Genomic DNA, 22530 nt, shown 5'->3' on the forward strand with positions numbered 1-22530 from the left:
TTCTCCGCTTATTATTAAAAGAGTAAGTTTAGAACTATTACATCCCGTTGCACTTAATATCATTTTAACTACCCAATTATTTTTAATTCAACTAAATGTATTTTGAAACTAATAAACAGTAAAAAAAATCGTAAAGCTTTCAATTTGGGATGAACTTCCAGCCTATATCCGTTCACAAATGGACAAGTTGAATGTCAGAAGGAGCATCATGATTGTTACTGCTGTGATCCCAAATATTCTCGACGATACTTCTTAAAACATATGCATCTATATGGATTTTTCATATATACATTGATAAATAAAATCAAGGCATTAGTTTAATTTTACTACAAGTTTTTATGAATCAGGTGTTTTATCACTCACTTCATCATTGTCTACAAAGATTTATATAGATGAAAAACTTGACATCATCAAAAAATATCGACAAAGGTATATGAAACTCATTATCATTACTCAAATGATTACATAGAAGATTTCCAATTTTATATTATTCATTATCTAAACACTAAATTTTTTTCAGGTATCGCAGAACGGGAATAGAGGACAATCATAACACAACGATGATACCAAACCAATAAATCAAGTATACAAAACATTTATGTTTCATCAATCTTTTATTTCTATCAAACATAAAATATCATGATGTGATATTAATTCGATTGTATGATTATAATTTTCCAGCATTAGACAAGTTATTTATCTCATTATTTAATTTTTTGGCATCAACAAATTATATAGTTTAAGTGAAAAAACTAAACATAAACATACATAACCCATTTATACTTGTACTTACATGTCAACTATGTAAATTATATTATACCAAAAAAAACTATACAAATTAAAATGTTTTTCAAACATATTAAAATTATAATATATAAGAATTACGCTTTCTGATTATGCGTACGAGTTTGAACACATTCGACTAACAACCCGTAACAACTCATTAAAAAGGAACATGAGTATACACAAACTTAACCTTACAACTACTACTACAACCACCTAATATTGTGCGTTAACAATATTACTAAACGTTCCAACATAAAGCATAATAATGAATATAAAAATTTAAGTTATACACATATTTACTTGCTCAGTATAAACTATATAATTTATAAATAAATAGTAAAATAAATTAAATTTCAGTAAATTATTTCATACATAAAATCAATAATCCACGACATTACTGAACTGTGTCACTGTTCATACTTTCCTGCAAGCTTTCTTCTCGCCAACGGGAAAAAATTTAGAGAAGACTCCCAAAAAAAAATCTGCGTTTGAATTTTCTTTGAATCTAAACAAGTTTTGATTTTTTCTCTTCGTTTGAAAAAAATTGAAACTTCACCCATCTTGGGTCCCTCGTCGGTTCGTTGTCTCCATCTCTCTCTCTCTCTCTCTCTCTCTCTCTCTTTATGTCGTCTCCGAATGGGAGAACTTTTCGAGTCACTTCTTTGCGTCTTGTCGTCTCAGTTTCGATTCTTTGAGCGTTTGCTCTTCTTCCGAATCTTCTGTATTTTCTTGAATTCGTATTCTTTGTAAGTCTCTAGAGATGGGTTTCGATTGATTCTGATCGGTGTAATCTCAGGTGAGTATTCTTCCTCGATCAAAATTTCGGAGCTTTTTAATCTGTCTAGTCGATCATTTGAGTGAATCGAAGTGGGTTTTCTCTGTTTCTCAACCGAAGAAAGTTTTTTTTTCCTTTTGTCCCCTAAATTTATTGCATTCGTTTGAAATTAGGCTTCCATAAGTTTCTTGCATGCATCTCACTTGACTAATTTCACTCCCCTGATTCAATCTCAGATGAGTTTTGATGCATTTGAAAAGGCTTTACTCGAGCATTGGTTGGATCGTTTGCTTGTTAGCTTCTGGCATCTGTTACTGCATCTCTGGTCATTCAGGAAACATTCATGCTCGGTCCGAAGGTAACTTGGAAGCTATGAACCAGCTTGCCTGCCAAAACTTTTAGGGGCATTGGAGTTCTCTAAATAGGAAGCTCAGATTCATTATTGGGAAAGGGTAGAGGAGTTTTTGGCAAAATCTTGGTAATGGGCTTGAGCTAAATGAAATATTCAGTTCAGATTAGCATAAGGAAAGAGAGAAGAGTTGAGAGGAAGATGGGCTCTATCAGTTCTTGTTTCCGGGTCGAGGATTTTGAAGAGCACGTGAATTCGAGCAGCTCGGTATATAGGAACTGCCCATGCTTGAGATGCCTTGTTCATAATTTCCTTAACGTGGTATGTTCATGTGCTTGCTCGCTCGCGCTTACGGTTCATGATTGTCTTTGTTACCATTGACTTCTCAATTTGCACGTCAAAGAGATGATGATGATGATGATGATGATGTTGGATTTCGTAATGTTTTACGTTCTGAATCCACGAAAAAAGTGATCTTTTTATGTTCTGACCATCGTTTTTTGGCAGTACATCTTTCCCCGCTCAGTCACATCTTCCCTTGAAGGTTTCGGGTCAATAACTTCTTCCACTGCCTCACATGACAACTTTCTGACCGATACATTCCCTTCTACTCCAAGGCCTCTGCCTTATGACACTGATCCTAGGTACTTCCTCCCGTCACAACGTGATTCACTTGTCTCGAGACGTGAGAAGGGCTCAGGCCATTCCCATGAGGAATGGGAACCCTTGAGAAGTGATAGCAATGTGGATTCTGAATCTTTTGGCCTGGGAGGAATCGGAAGCAAATGGGTTAGTAAGTCTGTCCCTGAAGATGGGTCCAAAGAAGGGTACTCTAAGTCCACGCTCAGAATCATGCAATCAAAGACGACGGCTGGTAACGAGACAATGTATGTATTGTCTGAAGATGAAGATGTCTGTCCAACGTATCTCGAAGGTAACCGAATCTTCGTGCGTGGTTTCTTTAACGATGCCACTCTTCCTGTTCATCTGTTTTTTTACATCTGGTAAAGTTAGATACTTAACACGAAGAAAAACATCTCGGTTCTTTGTATCTAGCTCTCGAATTGATGAGATTCCTATATCAACGTGTTTTGATTTTGAAACTATATGTTCATGTGTAGAATATACAGTGGAGAACCCCAAGATTGTTACCAAGTGTTCTCACCATTTCCACCTTGGCTGCATTTACGAGTGGATGGAGAGAAGTGAAAACTGTCCTGTTTGTGGAAAGGTAACCCCTTCTCTCTTCTCCCATGTCCCTCTGCAGTGTTTCCATTGTTTTTTTCACATGCTCTTCACCTTCTTATCCATTTGTGGGGGGATTCTCTCTCTCTCTCTCTTTCCATCTTCTTCAAGAAAGGCAGGGACTCGGGTAAGGAGGCTCGTAGTCATTAGACAAAGGTTCAACGTATAGATGTTTCAAGACAGAACAAAAACCATATGTCCCTTGAAAATGTCTGATCTATAGCATGAAGAAGAAGAAGGAATACTATATCTGCTGCTATAGCTCAGCAAAGAACTGAACTCTCACTGAAACATACGGTGGTTCAGTTTTCGATCTGAAATTCTTCTCATCTTCTGAGATTTTCTCGGTCCTTTGCAGGTGATGGAATTCAACGAAACACCGTGATCACTGGCCTTTGTCGGCCCGGGAAGCGTAGATTTGCTTTGCTTGTGAATATTGTTCGATCCTAATGGTAAACATGAAGAGAGAAAAAGAATGTTTTCCATGCCAAATGAGGAAACCTCCCAAAAAACAAGGAACCAAGAACAAAAAACTCTTGGTATGTATTTTTTGGTTGTGGGTATTTTCATGTCAAACTAAAATGAATGTAATCTATTGAATTAAAGTGTGGAATTAAAAAACATATAGATATGTGAGCCGAGTCCAACACGTAATAGAAGAAAATGTTAACAACCATTAATGGCTGTTGCAGATAGTCGCAGCGTCCTATTAGCTCAGCTGGTTAGAGCGTCGTGCTAATAACGCGAAGGTCGCAGGTTCGAGACCTGCATGGGCCATTTATTTATCTTTTTTAGCTTATTATTTTGTTTTCGCCCCAATTTTTTGGAAACTTTTCATCCAGACCCCGCATCTCTTGAATGGCTCCCATATCTCTCCACCACACCACCAGGCACCCACGCTTCCCCCCCCCCCCACATTCCCCCACTAACCTCACAAGGTATTGGGAAATATTAGGGTTCTTCCCAATTCCTATCAAGCAATTCGACGCGTTCCTACATAGCCGCGTAAACTTGTTTTTGGGTTTGTTCGTTTCAATCTTAGAAATCCTGTCGGAGAGTAAATTTGTCTGCTTGTGCTCGTGAAGAGAGATCGAGTTTGTGAGATAGCAATGGAAACGGATCTCAGTGATTATACCGTTATCAAGGAAGGAGAAGCGGAGATTCTCATGCACAAGAAGAACCAAGTGTTCTTCAACAAGGCCCAGGTTCCAAAATCTTCTCTCTTATCATTTTTCCTTTTCCCCCCTTTTCTGTTTTCTGTAGATTATAGGATTTGAGGTAATTGCCTGGTGGGTTTTATGTTTGATGCTTCCATTTTTTTCCTTTCCTGGATGTTGAAAAATGCATAGTTTATTGGATTTTATTCGACTCCTATTGATTCCCTTCCGATGAAAAGTGTTACTCCATACTAACAATTGCTTGCAATGTATATCAATAGATATCGACTAATCCTTGATGAGGGGAAATTTAGGATTGTTCTTGTAGTTAGTCTGGGCATTTTATTCATCGGTTAATTTGAGTTTATAGGTTGTTTGTTTTCTGAATAAGTGTCAACGCCATTGCTTTGGCTGCTGACAAGAACTTGGTTTGATTGAATGTAAGGAACTGCCATAGATGGCACTCAAGATTTTTTGCTTTCTATAGGAATTTCCGCTTTGAAGTTTCCGATAAGATTTCCGCTTTGAAGTTTTCCTTTTGGTTGTCCTAAAATCACTAGTATTTGGTGCGAAAGATAATGTTTGCTTCTAGCTATGGGGTTCTGAGTGTTAAAGCTGAACTGTTTGCTTGTCTAATTGTTAGGTCAACAACAGGGACATGTCTATTGCTGTCCTAAGGGCATTTATATCGAAGCGCAAACAAGAACATGAGGCTATGTTGTCTAAAAGAAATAGATCAGCTGGGAAAGTGCTTGACAAGGATGCTTCCGAATCTGCCACCGGAGAAGCTCCCTGTGAAAAGAACAATATGAATAATGGAAAGACTAATGGAGAACATGAAGTGGCACCCGAAGATGGGCCGAGCTCCGCATCGAAAGAACCTTCCAAGGCCGTCGAGGAAACGGGTCGGAGGGAGCTCAAGCCACCGAGAGTGCTTGAGGTTCTCCTATGTTTTTTTCTTGTGACAGTAATAAATAGTTCTTTCTTGTCATGTTTCATAATGTATTGTGTTTATAGTTGTATAACATTGTCTTTTTTTTTGTGTGTGTACTGTTTTTTTCAGGCACTGTCAGCTTCCGGTTTAAGGGCTTTGAGATATGCTCGTGAAGTTGAGGGAATTGGTCAAGTTGTGGCACTAGACAATGACCAAGGTATTTGTTTTTTGTTTGGGAAAAGAATATCGGTATGCTTTTTCCCCTCAGGTAATGGCATCCATGGATTATATACTATTGGTATTTTCCTTTTAAAAGCATCGGTGGAAGCTTGCCGGAGGAACATAAAGTTCAATGGCTCGGTGGTGTCTTCAAAGGTCGAGTCTCATCATACTGATGCTCGTGTATATATGCTCACCCACCCAAAAGAATTCGATATGGTATGCATTCATTGATCACATCATTAAATTCATTATTTAAATAGATGTGCTTGTTTTCTACTCTTTTCATTAGACTGATTTTTTGTTAACTATTTTGGTCAATGATTTCATAGGTTGATCTCGATCCATACGGTTCACCATCTATCTTCCTCGATTCAGCTGTCCAATCAGTTGTTGATGGTGGGTTGCTGATGTGTACGGCAACTGACATGGCAGTGTTATGTGGAGGAAATGGAGAGGTTTGCTATTCCAAGTAAAGATCGCCCTTCACTCCTTCCTTTACAACATATTATCTCCGATCTTTTGCTAGCCATCCTAACCTTTGTCAATCAGATATGGTTCTTATCCGTTGAGAGGGAAATATTGTCATGAGATGGCTCTGAGGATCCTCCTTGCCAGCATCGAGGTAATTGTAATTCTCAGTAAACACTGTTTAACTTGGTGCTTTTTCTTGCTGTATCTATTCTCGGTTCTAGGCTAGAGAGTAGAGCCTACAGCTCTTGTTCTTTAAATTCCTTTTATTCGTTTGTTTTATTACGTCTTCTTGCTTTGACTTGTGTTATCTTCCATGCGATGAAGAGTCATGCAAATCGCTACAAGCGGTACATTGTACCTGTCCTGTCTGTGCAAATGGATTTCTATGTTCGTGTTTTTGTCCGTGTCTACACGTAAGTTTCCTTTATAGGTTCAAACATGCAACCTCAGTTATAGGTATCTTTTATGTTTCAATTAAATATCTTCGAATGGCTAAAACCCCAAAGGTAAATGAAATGCAGCTCGGCAAGTGCAATGAAGAACACTCCTCTCAAGCTTTCGTATGTCTACCAATGCACCGGTTGTGATTCTTTTCATCTTCAGACTGTCGGAAGATCTCTCCCTAAGGTATGTGGTAGAATTTTGACATCCTCTGTACAATTAATTCAAAAATCGGTTCATATTAGAGGATGTTACCATACTAAATGGCTGCATAATGTTTTTCTCCAGCACCTCGTTTTATTATACATTTTGAGTCTTTTTACACGTTTGTTTATGTATTCTCATTCTCGTTTATTTGTTTTCATGTTTGCAGAATAACAGTGTACGGTATCTACCGGCAATTGGTCCAGTTGTTCCTCAGGATTGCATCCATTGCGGGAAGAAATATAACATGGGTGGACCGATATGGTCTGCTCCCATACACGATCAAGAATGGGTGGCTTCAATCCTAAACGGTGTGAAATCCATGAAAGATAGATATCCTGCTTATGACCGGATCTGTGCTGTGCTTACCACAATTTCAGAGGCAAGATACTCAGGATTTTTGTTATGTTTATTAGCCAGGCTGCCGGAGGATGAATCGTTGAAAAGTTGCATCTGATTTGGATTCTGTCTTGCAGGAATTACCAGATGTTCCTCTGTTTTTGAGCTTGCACAATCTCTGTGGAACCCTAAAATGCACTTCACCGTCAGCTGCGATGTTCAGATCAGCAGTGATCAATGCTAAGTACCGAATCTCGGGGACCCATGTGAACCCACTTGGGCTTAAGACAGATGCTCCAATGGAAGTCATCTGGGACATCATGCGTTGCTGGGTAAGGGAGAGATGTGTCTTTTCTTTGTTTTTCCATCTGAAAAAGGCATGAACTTTTTTAAACTTTTACATAATCACATTTCTTGAACATGTTCTTGAGCATATCCTTTCCGGTGATAGAAATGGTGGCTGATCTGGTTATGAACCGTAGGTTAAAAATCATCCAGTGAAGGCTCAATCACCTGATCAGCCCGGAAGTGTGATTCTGTCCAAGGAACCATCTCATCAGGTTGGTCTCTCTCTCTCTCTTGGGTGGAGGTTTACAGAAGCTGAAAAGGTAGTGACTTTATGATGGATTGTGGTGAAGGCGGACTTCTCTCGTCAAGTTGGGTCGCTGAGCAAGGCACAGGCGAAGAAAGTAGCACGCTTTCTGCCGAACCCAGAAAAGCATTGGGGTCCAAAGGTGAGGGCAGGTCGCCTTATCACTAGCAAACACATCTCGCTCCTTGGCCCTGAAGCTGTCAACGGCCATCTCCACCACGACCAGGAAGAAGAGGAAGAAGACAAGGACCAGGAGGAGCGTGATCCCAAACGCCAAAAGACAACAGAGGATCTTTCCTCCACGTCGTAAGCCCTGTTTTGAGCTCTCTTGAGAGAAGAGAAATGGTCTCACATCGGAGAAGCCTCTTATTTAGAGAAAAGCCAGTCGCCGCAGCAGCAGCAGCCATGTGTCTTGTTTTTTGTACGACATTTTTTTCTCTCTATTTTTATGCCTTTTTATTACGGAATAATAATGCCCATTTTCATCAATTCTTTATAAATTTTTTGATCCACCTAGAATATAATTTGGTCGGACGAAACCAGGCATAAATCATCCCGTGATTTATCCGAGTTTGAAAAAATTTCGATGCTTTTGCTTTAATCCTTGGTAAGATTATGGTTTCGAACAGCAAAGTCGTTGTAGTATAGTGGTGAGTATTCCCGCCTGTCACGCGGGTGACCCGGGTTCGATCCCCGGCAACGGCGTCACTTTTTCTTTTTCCTGTGTACAATACGATGTCGTTTCCGTTAGTATCGATGGTGGGTCCGTTTATGGATTACTATATTATTGTTGGAATGTATTTTTCCTGTTTTTCTTAAAATGCTATTGCGCACATTACACTCTCTTGGACTTATGAGTGGAGCTTTTTAAAGCTTAATATATCGATTATTATCTCGTGAAAAGTCCTCAAGAAGAGCTTTGCCACTCTTGGATAATTTGCTACATGCATGGATGCCGACTGAGACTTGCATGGATGGCGATCACCATCATGCGTGAAAACCCTTTTTTCGTGAGCTTACTCCATACCTATATATATAGCCTTTTTTTTGTGAATTGTCATGGGTCCCTGCTTTAATTTACATCCTTTTACCTTGAACATTTTCTCGATGTCCTTTCCCTGCCTCCATAAGTCTGTAATGAGACCGTATATATATACATATATACATCTACGTGAAAGAAGCTCCAAACTCCGCTCATGTACGTACGTAACCTTTCTATTGAAAAATAAAAAATGCGAAAATTAAATTAGAAAGAAAGAACAAAAGATAAAAGAAAGAATGGAAACACTTTTATTGCTACATCTCTTTTTCTTGTTGCTTTACAATGAAAATAATTCATACATTTATATAAAAAGTTATTGAATGAAACAAATAAGACAAAATATAATTGACACGATATATATTTTATTCTTAATTGATATTATGATTGATAATAATTAAAGACATAATATCAATTAAGAATAAAATATATATCGTGTCAATTATATTTTATATTTAATTATTATCAATCATATCAAATCTCCATATTTTGTTTCTATTTCAACACTTTCCTCTTCTTCTCTATTTTATCTTTAAACACACATTTCATTCGTCGCTTCTTGAGTTAGATGTTGAGTGTATCGATCGTGTTTAGGGTTAGATTCTCACATCGAGTTTAAGAAGTTCAAAATGAAGTTAAAATGAACTTGGTTTTGTGTGTTTTGATGAGACTATGTCGATAATTTATCTAATGAAATTTGTTATACTAACTTTTTTTAGTAAAATAATACCATTGTGAAAGCCTTTGTAAAATATTTACGTTTTTGAAAAATCCTTTTTAGTGTTCTTATTAATCAGGGTTTAAATATTAATTCAGGGCATAGTTTTAAAGGTGTTATATATTTAATAATAATCTGGAAAAAAGTTGGTTTTCTACTAAAATATGTCTCTTATTGACAAAACCATTGTAGAGCCTTTCTTTTTGACCGACAATATCATTATCATTGTAGTTTGATAATGTCTTTTTTTTTTAACGAGGATGGATAAATCAATCAATTGATTGATTGGCTGATGTCATAAATTAAAGAAAAACAATTATACTAATAAAGATATGCGGAAAAAAGAAGAATATGTGATGAATCCCAAAACTAAGCATCAATTCATATGCTTTATTAAAAAAAAATGCACATCTCCATCACTAAAGCTAGACATACATACATACACATGCAAATGCAAAATAAGAGAAAGACTTTAGCAACTGGTGATGAAAAATAATATTAAAAGATAAACATAGTTTGGGCCTATAGTGGTAAGTATATGTAATAATGGTCTTTTTTTTTATATCGGATTTGATTTGCATATTTTATATCAGAAAATTAGATATACAATATTTGAATTTGAATTTAGGTTTGTAATTCAAATTTATAGGTAGGGTTTGAATTTTAATTCACAATTTTGTTATATGTAACGGACATAATTATAAAAATATATTTTGTATTTGTAAGAATTACGACATTATTTTTATATTTCTTGAAAATTACAAAAATACATTTATATAAATTCAAAATGATAAAATTATCATTATTTTTTTTTTACAAAATTAGGAACTAAATACATGCGAGATAGAATTTCAAATTTTAATCACTCAAATATTTGGACACTAATTTAATATATACTCTGAAATTTGGGGATATAAAAGGTGAATAAATTCCTGTAATACTAAACACAAATATAGAGAGGGTTATATGTTTTGATCACTCGACAAGTGTCATCGATCCACCAATAGGTGCATAGGTTTGCTCCTAATATTTTTTTTTTTTTTTGGATTGCATATGAAATCCCAAAATCTAATTTAGAATGAAATGGAGAATCTTGACTAGGAGGACCCTCCGGTCAAAACAGACACAAGAATCGATGTGGGGCCCATGTGAGATCATATAGGTGAAGTGTCTCTGCCATTGGTGGTGGTGGTGGTGGGATCGGCCGAACCATAAAGTTAATTTTACAATTATAAAAAACATGAAACCGTTAATATCGATATATATATATATATATTAGTTCACCCTCTTTTTGAATTGATATATAACTTGCATGGCATGGATATCATAAAACCATTGCATGCCATGGATATGATGATGAAACTTCCCTAATTAATGTTCCATCATGATGGCTATATATGATCTCCCTCTCCTATGCTTTCTCATGCATGAACAGCATGGCATGCACAAGGACATGATCCGAATGGGTTTTCTCTAAAAAGCAATCTATCTATAAGCGTGTGTAACAAATTAAAGCCGCCAAATTTGCAAACAGTGGGTCCCATTTCCCTTTCTCATGCAGTATATAATGACACACCTTCTCATCCATCCTCCGCCACACAATAGCTTGAGCCACTTCGTCTTTCTTTACACTGAAAACCATGCAGCCAAGTGATGGTTCAGGGCTTTACTTCCTCGTTCCTTCGAGCCCGTCTCCTCATTCATCCTATTTCACCAGAACAACCAACAACATGCATGATTTTCACGTAAACATGTATCTGAATCCATCATGCATCCACCCCCAGGCTCAGGAACTGAATCTGCAGCTCCCGTGTTTCAGCAATAACTCAACTTCCGACGAAGAGCAGCAACTAAGCATCATCAAAGAGAGAAAGCAAAGACGTATGATATCAAACAGAGAATCCGCAAGAAGGTCGAGAATGAGGAAGCAGAGACACCTAGATGAACTCATGTCGCAGATGGCTCGGCTCAGAAACGAGAATCAGCAGCTCCTCCGTAAACTGAACCAGTTGTCTGAAAGCCATGACCATGTCCTCCAAGAAAACGTCAAGCTTAAAGAGGAAACCTCTGAGCTACGTCAACTTGTCGTCACTATGAAGATGAGAAGCCATTATTCTTCCTTGGAAGCCATTATCACTCATCCAACAACTGAACTCTCGGACTAGCTGAGTTCTGTATTAAATCTGCCACTTGATATGTTTATGTCAGAGCAAAACCATCCATTATGATAGTGTTATCTTGGATTAACATTTATTAATGTCTGTGTCATACACAGAAACATGAGTACGTGAAACATGATAACGTGCGTTTTTTAAGTTACATTTAAGAATTTAAGGAAAAAAAAAACAAATGGTTATAAGGAAGGAAACATGATACCCACAGTTAGTCCAGTGGTTGAGAGGTGACAAAGTCATCCCTAAGATATTGGGTTCGATTCTACTAGTGGGAAGAGATGTAATTTTTTGACCAAAATGGTCCATATATAAAGGTTGATTCCACACCTAGAGTGGATATAGTTGGGTTGAAGATTCGGAGAACCATCCTGGTTATCAAAAAAATAAAAAGGGAAACATGATAACTTCCCGATCCTCATTAAAAATTCGGTGAATTTTTAAAATTATATAAAAAAAAACAAGAAGCTGTGAAAATAAACGGATCATTTCCAATAGTTTATTTACCAGCGAATATATTTCAGTGGAAAAAAAATTACTTTTTATGCAATTTGATGATCATTGATCATGCGAAGAGAGAGTGACCATTAGGTGGAGAGAAACTAAAACATAAGACAAAAGAAAGTTGGTCGGATTTTTAAAAATACCAAGTGAAAATAAAATTGGGAATAGAAGAGGAAAAATGAAACTGGGCTTGGTTTTGGGTTTTACATTTGGGCCGGTGGCTCAGTCAGATGACACGTCATCATTCGTTTTCCCATGTTTGACTATGATGACTCAGACGCCGCGTTATAGTAAGCCGTGAAGACCATTCTCGGTGATCGCCGTTTTGGGCGTTTCTTTTGCCCTGGGGAAAAAATTCTCTCCGATTCTTTTCGCCCGATGAGTAAATCATCCCGTTCCGATCATCCCTAGGGTTTGTGTTGTTCTTTTCTTTCCCCTTTTTGGTTTGATTTCCCGGAAAGTTGAGCGAAATGCTAATCTCGAGAAGCCCGAAATTTACCACCGATGAATGATCCATATGATCCGGTTGATCAATCGAACATGGTTTAGGGTCTAAGGTATGTTTCTTATTACGTCTGAATTAACAGCTTTGGGAATTATGAAAATGTGATTGCTTGGCTCTTATCGTTTTCGTTCTTGGATTCCTTGAAATCCACGCTACTTTAGCAGTTTCCAGGACTTTGATCTGGGTTTCGTATGAAGGGCAAGGGTTTACACTTGTCTGTTGGATCGGAGTTGGAAAGTTTCGGAACTTTTATTTATTTGTTTGCGTTATGCTAATGCTGCGTGGATACGACTGCCCATATATCTTCATTTTGCTTGCTTGTCGAATAAGATTGCAGTAACGGATACGCTTTGGGGTTGCGGGACAAATTTCAATGGTACATTTTTTGGAGTGAGTGGACATCCATTTTTGTGGTCCATAAGGAATGAATTTTGCAACGCTCTTTCCACTTCGTAGCTTACTTTAGCGCCAAAGCAGAAAAGCGAGTATGCTTTCATAAAGGTTTGTTCGAAGATACGTTTTCCTTCTTTCATCTTCTTTCGTTTTCTCCAGTAGCTTAGCTCTTCTATCTCATTTCGGTGTATGGTTAGTATTGGACTTAGGAAAACTGAAATTGCAAGCTGGTAATTGATCTGTTTGTTGCCCTTTTCGTTATGATCTGTTTTTGTGAGGCTTGTAGAAATAGCTCCATGACCATTGAGATCTTTGAAGATAATCGCTATTGATCCCTTAGAATGGTTATTATGTGGGATCCGATCAAATGGCTAAAGAACATCTTTTGGTACCATTAAATGTGTAACATCTTCAGAACTCCGGGGCGTCTTAGTTTGATGTCTGTACAAAAGTAGTAACTGAATGAGCCATGTCAACTTTTATATGTTTGCTCCAAAGACGATTGATTGAACATAGACCTTGATCTATACTTCTCCCTTTCTTAATCTGTCTTTTTGGTTCTGGTGACTTATTTACTAAAGAGAATTGACTACCATGATTTGGGGTGAAAACCATCCGAGATTCAAGTCCATGAGGGTTCTGTTTTATGTTTTGGGGGAGAAGTCTTTGCTTGTTGATTTCAGACAATCTGCGAGTTTCTCGTCAGTAGTTAATTAGGAGCTTCTCTGACATACATTATAGCCCCCTAGTAAAACTGTTCTTTTGTCTGGGTGATGTAGAGGAAATTGCCATTTTGATATATGGTGGGTACTCTGAAATCTGAACTTTGGTGTTATGATGCTTCCATCACTTGTTCATTTTAACTATAACAATTCATTTAGAAGTTGAGAATGATTTCTCTTCTTTTTTGGTGAAAGATTTAGGCATCTATCCTAGCAATGACAGAAATTGAATCTAATCTATAGGGCCCGAGGATCAGTTAAAAGTTATCAATGTAAGTTTGAAGATTCTCCACTTTCCATGGCTCTAGAAATTCTCTAAAATATCTACATATATCTCTTGAAAAGTGCAAAAGTGCAGTGACCTTTTGCTAAAAGTCATCACCTCGATGAACTTTTCACTTGAGGTCTCAGATATAGCACTAGATATTAACACCCAGTTAGGAATAGAATTGGTTTCCATTGCATCTCAAAATCCCGAAGCAGAGTTTCAAATAGAATGCATAGTTGGATGATTCAGTATTTATGTCAAATGGTTTCTGTAACGTGCCCAGCATGTTACTCTTACATGGAATTTCTGATGTATATTGTATACCTTAGAGAACTTTTGTGTTACGAACTTACGATGCACAATTTGTTTCTTTTTTGCTACTATTACATGATTTCTGTTTGTAAGATATGCATAATGGTTATGGTATACGTGATTTATTTTGGTAGCTTATCGGCAGCTTTCAGATCTTTAGAAGATAATATCTGTGTGAAGAAAGGAATTCATCAGCTGAGCCACCTGTTTTGTGCAAGTGGTAGATATGCTGAGCTATATGGTTCTTTCAGGTGTCGAAAATGGTAAGCCTGAGTACATTGTCACTTGCTCTTCCCCCTTGCCTCGTCACTCTTTTATGTAAGCGTATTCCTCAGAAAATGTGAGAAAGTATAGCCCTTTTCTCAAAAGGATGTTGTGACAAATACGTTTCACAAGCTGAATGTCATTTGTGAACTTTGATGGATCGGAGAATTAACATCTTCTGCCAGTAGTTTACTGTCAGCAAGATGCCTAAGGACAAAAATATTAGTAACATCTCCGTATGCTTACCACAAAATTCATGCGTGGATTAACCATTTTCATTAAAGTGTGGTCCATTCAGGATTCTCAGTGTTGTTACTACCTTACTTCCACTTGTCTGAGTATGTCACGGGATGATTCCTATTAACACAAATGCACGGATAATGTATGACTTTTATCTTAATGCAAGTGTTTTCTGCTACTCATGGGAATGGATGAGAGATAATAGCTCTATGATGTTTGCCTCAAACAAATCAAGATCTTGCAAAGCATAACCTTTTTCTTTCTCAGAGGCGATAAAAGATTATGCCAAGAGGCGGCATAAGTGGAATCTTCCAGCGTGTACGCTTTCAAGTGATTTGGAAGTAGCACAAAAAATCTATTGCCAAGGATCAAAAGGTATTTTCTTTCCACCTCTGTGGTTCCTCTGGTCTGGTAAGCATGGTGAAATCTGCTTTTACTTTGCTCTTTATGGCCAGTTATAGCAAGGCATACATCTCTCCCATGACACCAGTGTGAAAGTAGTTGGCCAGAAGGTTAAATATGATAGAAATTTAACATGTCATGGATGTTTTATTTTTAACTATTGTAGCAGACCGAATGATATACTCCTTTGATTCTTAATAGTTAGGCAAAAATACAGACCTATATGCATAGCTACCGTAACAACCTGCATAAATCCAAACCATAAGAAATTTACAGCATTTACTTAGGTCCTTATATGTCATGGGATTTTAAAATGAAGGAACAATTCCATATCCAGATTCTTGCATTAGCGTTGTAGAGAACGCTTGATCCACCTCGGCTTCAATGTCCGTCCTCTTTGCAAACCTGCCCTTGATCCGTGGTCTTGTCTCTGCATAAGCCTTTCTTGATGCATATCTTATTGTCTTCTCAAATTTCCTTGTCTTCTTCTTCTCTCTGTATCTCAGGACCCTTGCCTCCCTGTCCATTGGACTAAGCTGGGGCATCATCTGAATTGGAGGACCAATTAGTAGATCTGTTGTCCCTTTGGGTGCTCTTAACTGTGAGACTACTGCCATATCACTTGCTGTAGATTCTGGAACAACAACGATGTCCATGGATGACATTGATACCTAATCACAGAAACAAAAATTCCAACAATTAAACTTGGGAAGACAAGAGAGAATCATTGAACATGGAAATTTACTTATTTGTCTAGACTTCCTAATTAAAATATTGAGCTCTTTGGTGATAGATTATTGATGAAAATCCAGAAAAGCTCACGCTGTGGTTCATGGAGCCGTTGTAGCTGCCGTACAGTGCCCCTGGGGAGCCATAGGTGATAGCCAACTGAAAGCTTTGTTGTTCGTGGTGCAGTTGACCTCTGGATTCTTCAACCTGAAGCGGAACAACTCCATCTCCGCCAAAGCTCTTCTGAGGTACCCCACAATCTTGATGGTATTGACTGTATTGATCTGAAAATTGGTTCTCCATGCTTGAATTGTACTCCACAAGGTCCAGATACTCATCGGCCTCTCCATCAAAAAAGAACCCGTTGTTCTGATTATTGTTGTTCCCGCTGTTCTTCCCTGGATTAAGCAACAGCCATGAGGCCGCCTCTTCATCATCCTCGTCCTCATCTTCAGCTTCCTCTCGACCAACCACCATGTCGTTCTCTGTATCTGTCATGGCTGTCTCACTGGGGTGGTGATTGGCCATGGGACCAGACATGCTTCCAGATATTGGCAGAATTGGGACTCGATGATGGCGTCTAGCGAGTGGGTTAGCGGAATGGATCTCTGCATCACAGGCTGCGCACAGAGATGCGGCATCTGCCTTGCACAAGAAGGCAGCCGGGGCACGCTCACAAGACTCACAGACCCAGACGCGCTCGTGGCGGGAGGCCACATGATTAGCAGCGTGAACACGGGCATCACAGCTCGTGCACAAGTATGCAGAATCAGCCCGGCAATACACCGTGCAGGCGGCTGAACGGCATGTGTCACAGATGCGTGCCCAGTTGTTCTCTCCAGTTTCTCCACCGCTGGTTCGCTCTTCCTTCAACATAATCAATCAACTATGTTCCTACCCCTCTCTGTGTCTCAATGTGAGGTCTGATGGTAGGGGAAGTTGGAGGGAGGGAAAGGGCTATAAATGTTGTGAAAATATGAGCAGAGGAAGGAAGGATAGAATCCTCTGAGGGCCATACTGACACATGGCGGGAGCTAGTGGTGTGGAACTAGTGGCATACAAAAGTTGTTGGGTCATCTTGTGGCTGGCGGAGTTTTTGTGGAGTTTTGAGCAAAGGGACCACAGTTTTTTTGCTGCTTTGGCCTTTTGGAATCATTAAACACCAGCAAAATACTTGGTTTCTTGTTACACTTTGGTATAAGAGAAGAGATCACACACTACACTATGCTACTCTCGTGTGTAATAAGGAAAAATAAAATCTCTTCCTATGTTCCCCTTCATTGGGCTTCCGTAAGTTGCTCAGTGTCCGACACGTGGCAGACAAAAAGTTTCCAAGTGTTGTAACGCCTGAAGTTGCCGACTCAGTGGACAGCCTCGATGTGGTAATATAAACCTCGCTTCCATATTAGTTTGTGTATAAAGTTGCGAAGTTTTGAATTTCTCTGGCATGATTTTTTACTTTTTTAAACTATTTTTTTTTTGGTTTCATATCCTTGAAGATCATAATGTTATTAGCCGGTGATCTTTGGTGTTAAGGTGGTCCCTGTGTGTGGATGTAGATGAAGCTGACTTGTTTCACTTTGTTTGCTTTTGCCACATCAGGGACGACGTGGAACATGCCGATATACATGGAAGGAGAGAAAGCTGACGAGGACAAAGCCTAAGATGCTCCTGACAGCCAATCGGAAACTGCCAAGTAAGATGTAGTCAAGAGATTAGGATGGAACTGAGCCACAAGTTGCCAAACCTGATCTCTTCGAGGTTGGTTCCTAAACGAGAGGTTAGTATCATCTCTCTCTTGTCTCTCTCCTGATTTAGCCGAATCGTCTTTTCTTGATCCCCAACCATCAAAAAGCTCCACTTTTTTTCTATATGATTTATGTTAATGAACTGGATTTAAATTTTGTTTTATTATGTGTGTTGAATCATCTTTTTGCATATTTTTTTTTGCTCCTTTCCCCGAAGGAAGTACAATGACTACAAAATAGAAGAGTTTATCCAACTTATAAGCAGTAGAGTACAACTACATTATGCTTTTTTTAACTCGTGGGATGTGTTTATTTCAGATTTTGAGTGATGCGGGAGCTGAAGGAAACCATGTTTCGTTCATTATCAACAGGTGGGATGGGAGTTTCTACATATGAACAAAGAAAAGGACAGAGGGCAAAAAAACCCATAAACAACAATATTAACAGGAGAAATGCAGATCAGGATGCTATAACTACTGATTCATGATCCACACTGCAAGAGGATCGGAGACTATTCAGAAGGGGCTGGCCTCACGAGCCAGATTCAGCAAGAACTCTGGAACGAACCGCTTCAAGGTAACTTCCTGAAGATGTTCTTCTTCAACCTCTAAACGCGGATTCAAGTAAAGTCAGAATATGATTAGGGTGAGACAAACTTAGAGCCGGGCCCAGACGGTTACCCGAAGGAGTTCTTTGTTTCAGCTTGAGATACAGTCGGGGATCACCTAATTGAAGCAACCATGGAGTTCTTCCGCAATGGAAAACTACTAAAAGAGCTCAATGCGACCATCATCACATTGGTTCCGAAGATCCCAGAAGCCATTAACCTTGGGGACTTTAGACCAATCAGTTGTTGTAATTTTCTATACAAGGTTATTTCCAAAATCATTGCTAACCGGCTGCAACTTCTACTTCCTTGGTTAATCTCAGGGAATCAGGCTGCATTCCAAAAAGGACGTTCTATGGGTGATCACATTATGCTTGCAGCGGAGCTGGTAAAGGACTACAATAGACCCTCGGCCGAGCCAAGTGCAATGCTAAAAATCGATATCAAGAAGGCGTTTGACTCAATTAGCTGGGATTTCATTCTGGATATACTAAGAGCCTTGGACCTTCCCCTCGTCTTCATTGGATGGATCAGGGAGTGTATTACCAGCCCTTCCTTCTCGGTTGCAATTAATGGAGAATTGGCTGGCTTTTTCAGGGGCAAAAGAGGTCTCCGGTAAGGAGACCCCATCTCGCCATACTTGTTCATTATCTCGATGGAGGCACTGTCAAGATCCTTGGACTTTGCCATGCTCCAAGGAAGGCTATCATCGCATCCGAGGTGTGGTTCTCCGCTTATCTCTCACCTTGCTTTTGTGGATGATTTGATGGTCTTTGTCAAGGGAGGAGTGTATTACCAGCCCTTCCTTCTCGGTTGCAATTAATGGAGAATTGGCTGGCTTTTTCATGGGCAAAAGAGGTCTCCGGCAAGGAGACCCCATCTCGCCATACTTGTTCATTATCTCGATGGAGGCACTGTCATGATCCTTGGACTTTGCCATGCTCCAAGGAAGGCTATCACCGCATCCGAGGTGTGGTTCTCCGCTTATCTCTCACCTTGCTTTTGCGGATGATTTGATGGTCTTTGTCAAGGGGGAAAGTGATGCAATCATGCATGTCAAGGAGCTGTTATGGGATTTTGGGGAATACTCGGGACTAACCCTAAATCACAGCAAAACTGAGCTATTTTTGGGGGGACTAACGCAACAGGAAGCTATGGACATCAGCTCCTCAGTGGGTTTTAACCTTGGACTGATGCCAGTCCGATACTTGGGGATTCCCTTAGGCCCATGGAAACTGCGTCGACAGGATTTCATGCCGCTACTTGAGAGGGTCAAGAAGAGGATTACATCGTGGACCTATAAGTTTCTATCATACCCAACTAGGATCTTGTTAATCTCATCAGTCATTTACGGGATGGTGAACGCTTGGAGTAGAGTGTTTATGCTCCCAAAACATCTATTAAAGGAGATTGACAGGTTGTGTTCAACCTTTCTGTGGAAGCACTCGATTGAAGTCAGGAGCAAAGCGAGAATTGCATGGAAGCTAGTATGCCAACCGAAAGAAGAAGGAGGACTGGGCATCAGGAGATTGGAGGACTTCAGTTCCATCTTCAGGTTAAAAAGTATTTGGATGATCTTTAAAGAATCGGGATCTCTATGGGTGGCTTGGTTGAAGGAAAACGTCTTTAAGAAGAGGGGATTCTGGGGAGCTTTGCGTTCACAGCGACAGTCTTGCCATCTCAGAAAACTTCTTGGGTACAAGGACCATGCAAGGGAATTTCTCAGTTGTGTACTCGGCAATGGGAAGACAACAACTTTTTGGCACGATGACTGGACAGGGATGGGGCCACTTATAGAGCGCATTGGGGCTGCAGGCCCTCGTGCTCTCAGAATTCCCCTATATGCTGCTGTCGCTAAGGCTGTTAGAGGTTCAAACTGGAATTTTCCCGGAGCTCGATCTTCGGCAGTCCAAGTTGTGTTATCTACACTACAAAAAAAATACGAAATTCCAACGGATTTTTCCAACGGATTAATCCGTTGTAATTTTTCCAACGGATTTCCAACGGTATACCGTTGGAATAATTCCAACGCATTTCTAACGGATTTCCAACGGACGTCTAACGGATTCGTCCGTTAGAAATCCGTTGGAAATTTCCAACGGCATATCAACGGATATTTGAGTTGGAAATTTTCCACGTATATTCCAACGGATTTCCGTTGGAAATAACGTTCGACGAATTTCAACGGCAATCCGTTGAAATTATTCGAACGTTATGAAACGCGGCAATAATTCCGACGGATATCCGTTGGAAATAGTCGAACGTTATAACGTTCGAAATATTCCAACGGATATCCGTTGGTAAGTGTAACGGTAACGAACTTTTCAACGGATTTCCAACGGATATCCGTTGGAAACTTTCTCTATTTAAAGCACCCGGCCATAATTCGCACAAACCACTCTCTAAGTCACTCTTATACTATTCTTTTACCAAAAATTCTCCTAAAAATGAATTCTTCAACAAATCCGAATATTCATTCGTCCCGACAGTGGATATACGAAAGAGTTGATTCGATTACAAAAGAGGTAACGCAAGAATTCATTAACGGTTTGGAACAGTTTATGAATTTTGCTTCTATGCAGCCGTTGTGTCAAGAACGTGGAAAAATGCTATGTCCATGTACAAGTTGTCGCAATTTTAAATATCGCAGTACAGAAGATGTTTGTAAACATCTATTTCGAAGGGGATTTGTCGAAGATTATTATATTTGGCGATTTCATGGAGAAGAAGTTCGGACAATCACAACGGGACAACATGTCTCGGCCGAGCAGAGGTATGATGTAGATGAAGATGTAAGAAATCCTTATGTTGAAATGGTGACAGATGCTTTTCCTGGGGCGCCATTGGCTGAGCAAAACTTATCACAAGATCAGGAGGAGCCAAACGTCGAAACAAAACGGTTTTTCGATATGTTGGATATGGCAAATCATCCTATCTATGAAGGATGTAAAGAAGGTCAGTCACGTTTATCTCTTGCATCAAGATTGATGAGTATGAAAACGGATTACAATGTCACCGAAAATTGCATGGATTCATTTTGTCAAACGTTGCGTGAATATTTACCTGAAAATAACGAAGCTCCAGAATTGTATTATGATACGAAGGCTATGTTGAAGAATTTGGGAATGCCTTATGAAAAGATTGATGTTTGCAAAAATGGTTGCATGCTGTACTGGGGTGAAGAAAAATAATTGGTTATGTGTAAATTCTGTGGGACTAACAGATATCGTCCGAGTAAGAATGTACGGAGATAAACTCCGTATAAAAAGATGTTCTATATGCTGGTATCGTACAGATTGAAGCGTTTGTATGAATCACAACAAACGGCTTCGCATATAAGATGGCATGCCTCGCATTCTACCGTTGATGGAGAAATGCAACATCCATCAGATGCTTTGGCGTGGAAAAACTTCAACATGGTATTTCCTCAATTCGCTGCTGAGCCTAGGAATGTGTATCTATGTTTGTGTACTGATGGATTTAGTCTGTACGGACAGTCTGGCATGCAGTATTCATTATCGCCAGTTATACTTTCTCCGTACAACTTACCACCTGAGATGTGCATGAAAAGAGAATTTATGTTTTTTACATTGTTGATTCCTGGGCCAGAACATCCGAAGAAGAGTTTTGATGTGTATTTACAGCCGCTCATTAAGGAGTTGAAGGATTTGTTGGCCGATAATGTTCACCCGAGGATACACGTTTCACACTTACGATCATGGAAAACATAAATCCACGTTCAATTACGGAGTTTGTATAAAAAGCGGGTCATCGGAAGATCCTGATTTCTTTGGGGTTCTTCGTCAGATTTTCCAACTCCAGTATCCAGGATTAGTCGGGTTGAAAACAATCATATTCAGATGTGATTGGTTTGATACAACGTCGGGACGCGGCTCACGGAAAAATCGATGGGGAGGTATTGACATAAACCCGAAACGTTCATATGCAAAGTACGATCCTTTTATACTTTCAGATCAGGCAGACCAGGTATGCTTCATTCCATATCCGAAACATTCTGCGACATCGGTGAAACGGCGACGGGAAGATCAATGGTCGGCTGTTTTGAAGATTAACCCACGAAGATTAATTATCGTGGATTCGTCGTCGACAACACAAGATCTCGATGAGCCAATGCAAGAGCAACTCGAAGATCCGGTTCTTCCCATCCGACTAGATGATGATTACGACGAGACACTTGCACTTCCTGACATAGACGACGAGTTACTTGATGATTCGTTACACGTACAAGACGATATAGACGAATTCGTTTCGGACCATGATACAACTCCGGATGATGAAAGTGATGAAGATTCTATATAGACTTATTTGTTTTTATTGTTTTCATATGTATTTGTATTTTGAAAAATCTATCATATTTTTTTGTATTTTTTTT

General features: G+C 39.2%; 4 protein-coding genes, 2 long non-coding RNA genes and 2 other non-coding genes across 11 annotated transcripts; 7 read left to right on the forward strand and 1 right to left on the reverse strand.

Moving 5' to 3' along the window:
• The first annotated feature begins 1301 nt into the window (after positions 1-1301).
• LOC104802986 (E3 ubiquitin-protein ligase At3g02290) lies at positions 1302-3786 on the forward strand. Of its 2 annotated transcripts, none has more exons than XM_010526833.2 (5): positions 1302-1582; positions 1798-2231; positions 2418-2844; positions 3041-3141; positions 3514-3786. In XM_010526833.2, exons 2-5 carry the CDS (start codon positions 2058-2060, stop codon positions 3538-3540), a joined length of 729 nt encoding a protein of 242 aa, XP_010525135.1. In that variant the 5' UTR covers positions 1302-1582; positions 1798-2057; the 3' UTR covers positions 3541-3786. The 2 variants fall into 2 exon arrangements, with proteins under 2 accessions (XP_010525135.1, XP_010525134.1); XM_010526832.2 differs by having other exon boundaries at positions 1319-1582; positions 3032-3141.
• Positions 3787-3858: 72 nt separating this feature from the next.
• Positions 3859-3932, forward strand: TRNAI-AAU. The gene has a single exon. It is a non-coding gene; the product is annotated as a tRNA-Ile (tRNA).
• Positions 3933-4068: 136 nt separating this feature from the next.
• LOC104802987 (probable tRNA (guanine(26)-N(2))-dimethyltransferase 1) lies at positions 4069-8027 on the forward strand. The gene is made up of 12 exons (XM_010526834.2): positions 4069-4360; positions 4956-5252; positions 5376-5463; positions 5563-5684; positions 5798-5937; positions 6018-6090; positions 6264-6352; positions 6461-6566; positions 6754-6966; positions 7061-7255; positions 7406-7483; positions 7562-8027. Exons 1-12 carry the CDS (start codon positions 4265-4267, stop codon positions 7823-7825), a joined length of 1761 nt encoding a protein of 586 aa, XP_010525136.1. The 5' UTR covers positions 4069-4264; the 3' UTR covers positions 7826-8027.
• A 121-nt stretch (positions 8028-8148) lies between these two features.
• Positions 8149-8220, forward strand: TRNAD-GUC. The gene has a single exon. It is a non-coding gene; the product is annotated as a tRNA-Asp (tRNA).
• A 2672-nt stretch (positions 8221-10892) lies between these two features.
• On the forward strand, positions 10893-11576 carry LOC104802988 (basic leucine zipper 43-like). Its single transcript, XM_010526835.2, has one exon. The coding sequence runs from the start codon at positions 10913-10915 to the stop codon at positions 11435-11437; it is 525 nt and encodes a 174-aa protein (XP_010525137.1). The 5' UTR covers positions 10893-10912; the 3' UTR covers positions 11438-11576.
• A 705-nt stretch (positions 11577-12281) lies between these two features.
• On the forward strand, positions 12282-15131 carry LOC104802992. 3 transcript variants are annotated; one of them, XR_002023740.1, is made up of 3 exons: positions 12282-12504; positions 12617-14410; positions 14919-15131. It is a non-coding gene; the product is annotated as an uncharacterized LOC104802992 (long non-coding RNA). The 3 variants fall into 3 exon arrangements; XR_002023741.1 differs by having other exon boundaries at positions 12783-14410; XR_002023742.1 differs by lacking the exon at positions 12282-12504 and having other exon boundaries at positions 12519-12953; positions 14293-14410.
• Positions 15132-15220: 89 nt separating this feature from the next.
• On the reverse strand, positions 15221-16754 carry LOC104802991 (zinc finger protein CONSTANS-LIKE 2-like). Its single transcript, XM_010526836.2, has 2 exons — positions 15876-16754; positions 15221-15724 (listed from the first exon to the last, which is right to left on the reverse strand). Exons 1-2 carry the CDS (start codon positions 16656-16658, stop codon positions 15362-15364), a joined length of 1146 nt encoding a protein of 381 aa, XP_010525138.1. The 5' UTR covers positions 16659-16754; the 3' UTR covers positions 15221-15361.
• A 317-nt stretch (positions 16755-17071) lies between these two features.
• On the forward strand, positions 17072-18916 carry LOC104802990. Its single transcript, XR_770130.1, has 4 exons — positions 17072-17164; positions 17385-17562; positions 17849-18106; positions 18461-18916. It is a non-coding gene; the product is annotated as an uncharacterized LOC104802990 (long non-coding RNA).
• Positions 18917-22530: the final 3614 nt, after the last annotated feature.

This window comes from Tarenaya hassleriana, unplaced genomic scaffold, assembly GCF_000463585.1.
Source record: "Tarenaya hassleriana unplaced genomic scaffold, ASM46358v1 Cleome8, whole genome shotgun sequence".
In the NCBI taxonomy this organism is placed as follows: Eukaryota; Viridiplantae; Streptophyta; class Magnoliopsida; order Brassicales; family Cleomaceae; genus Tarenaya; species Tarenaya hassleriana.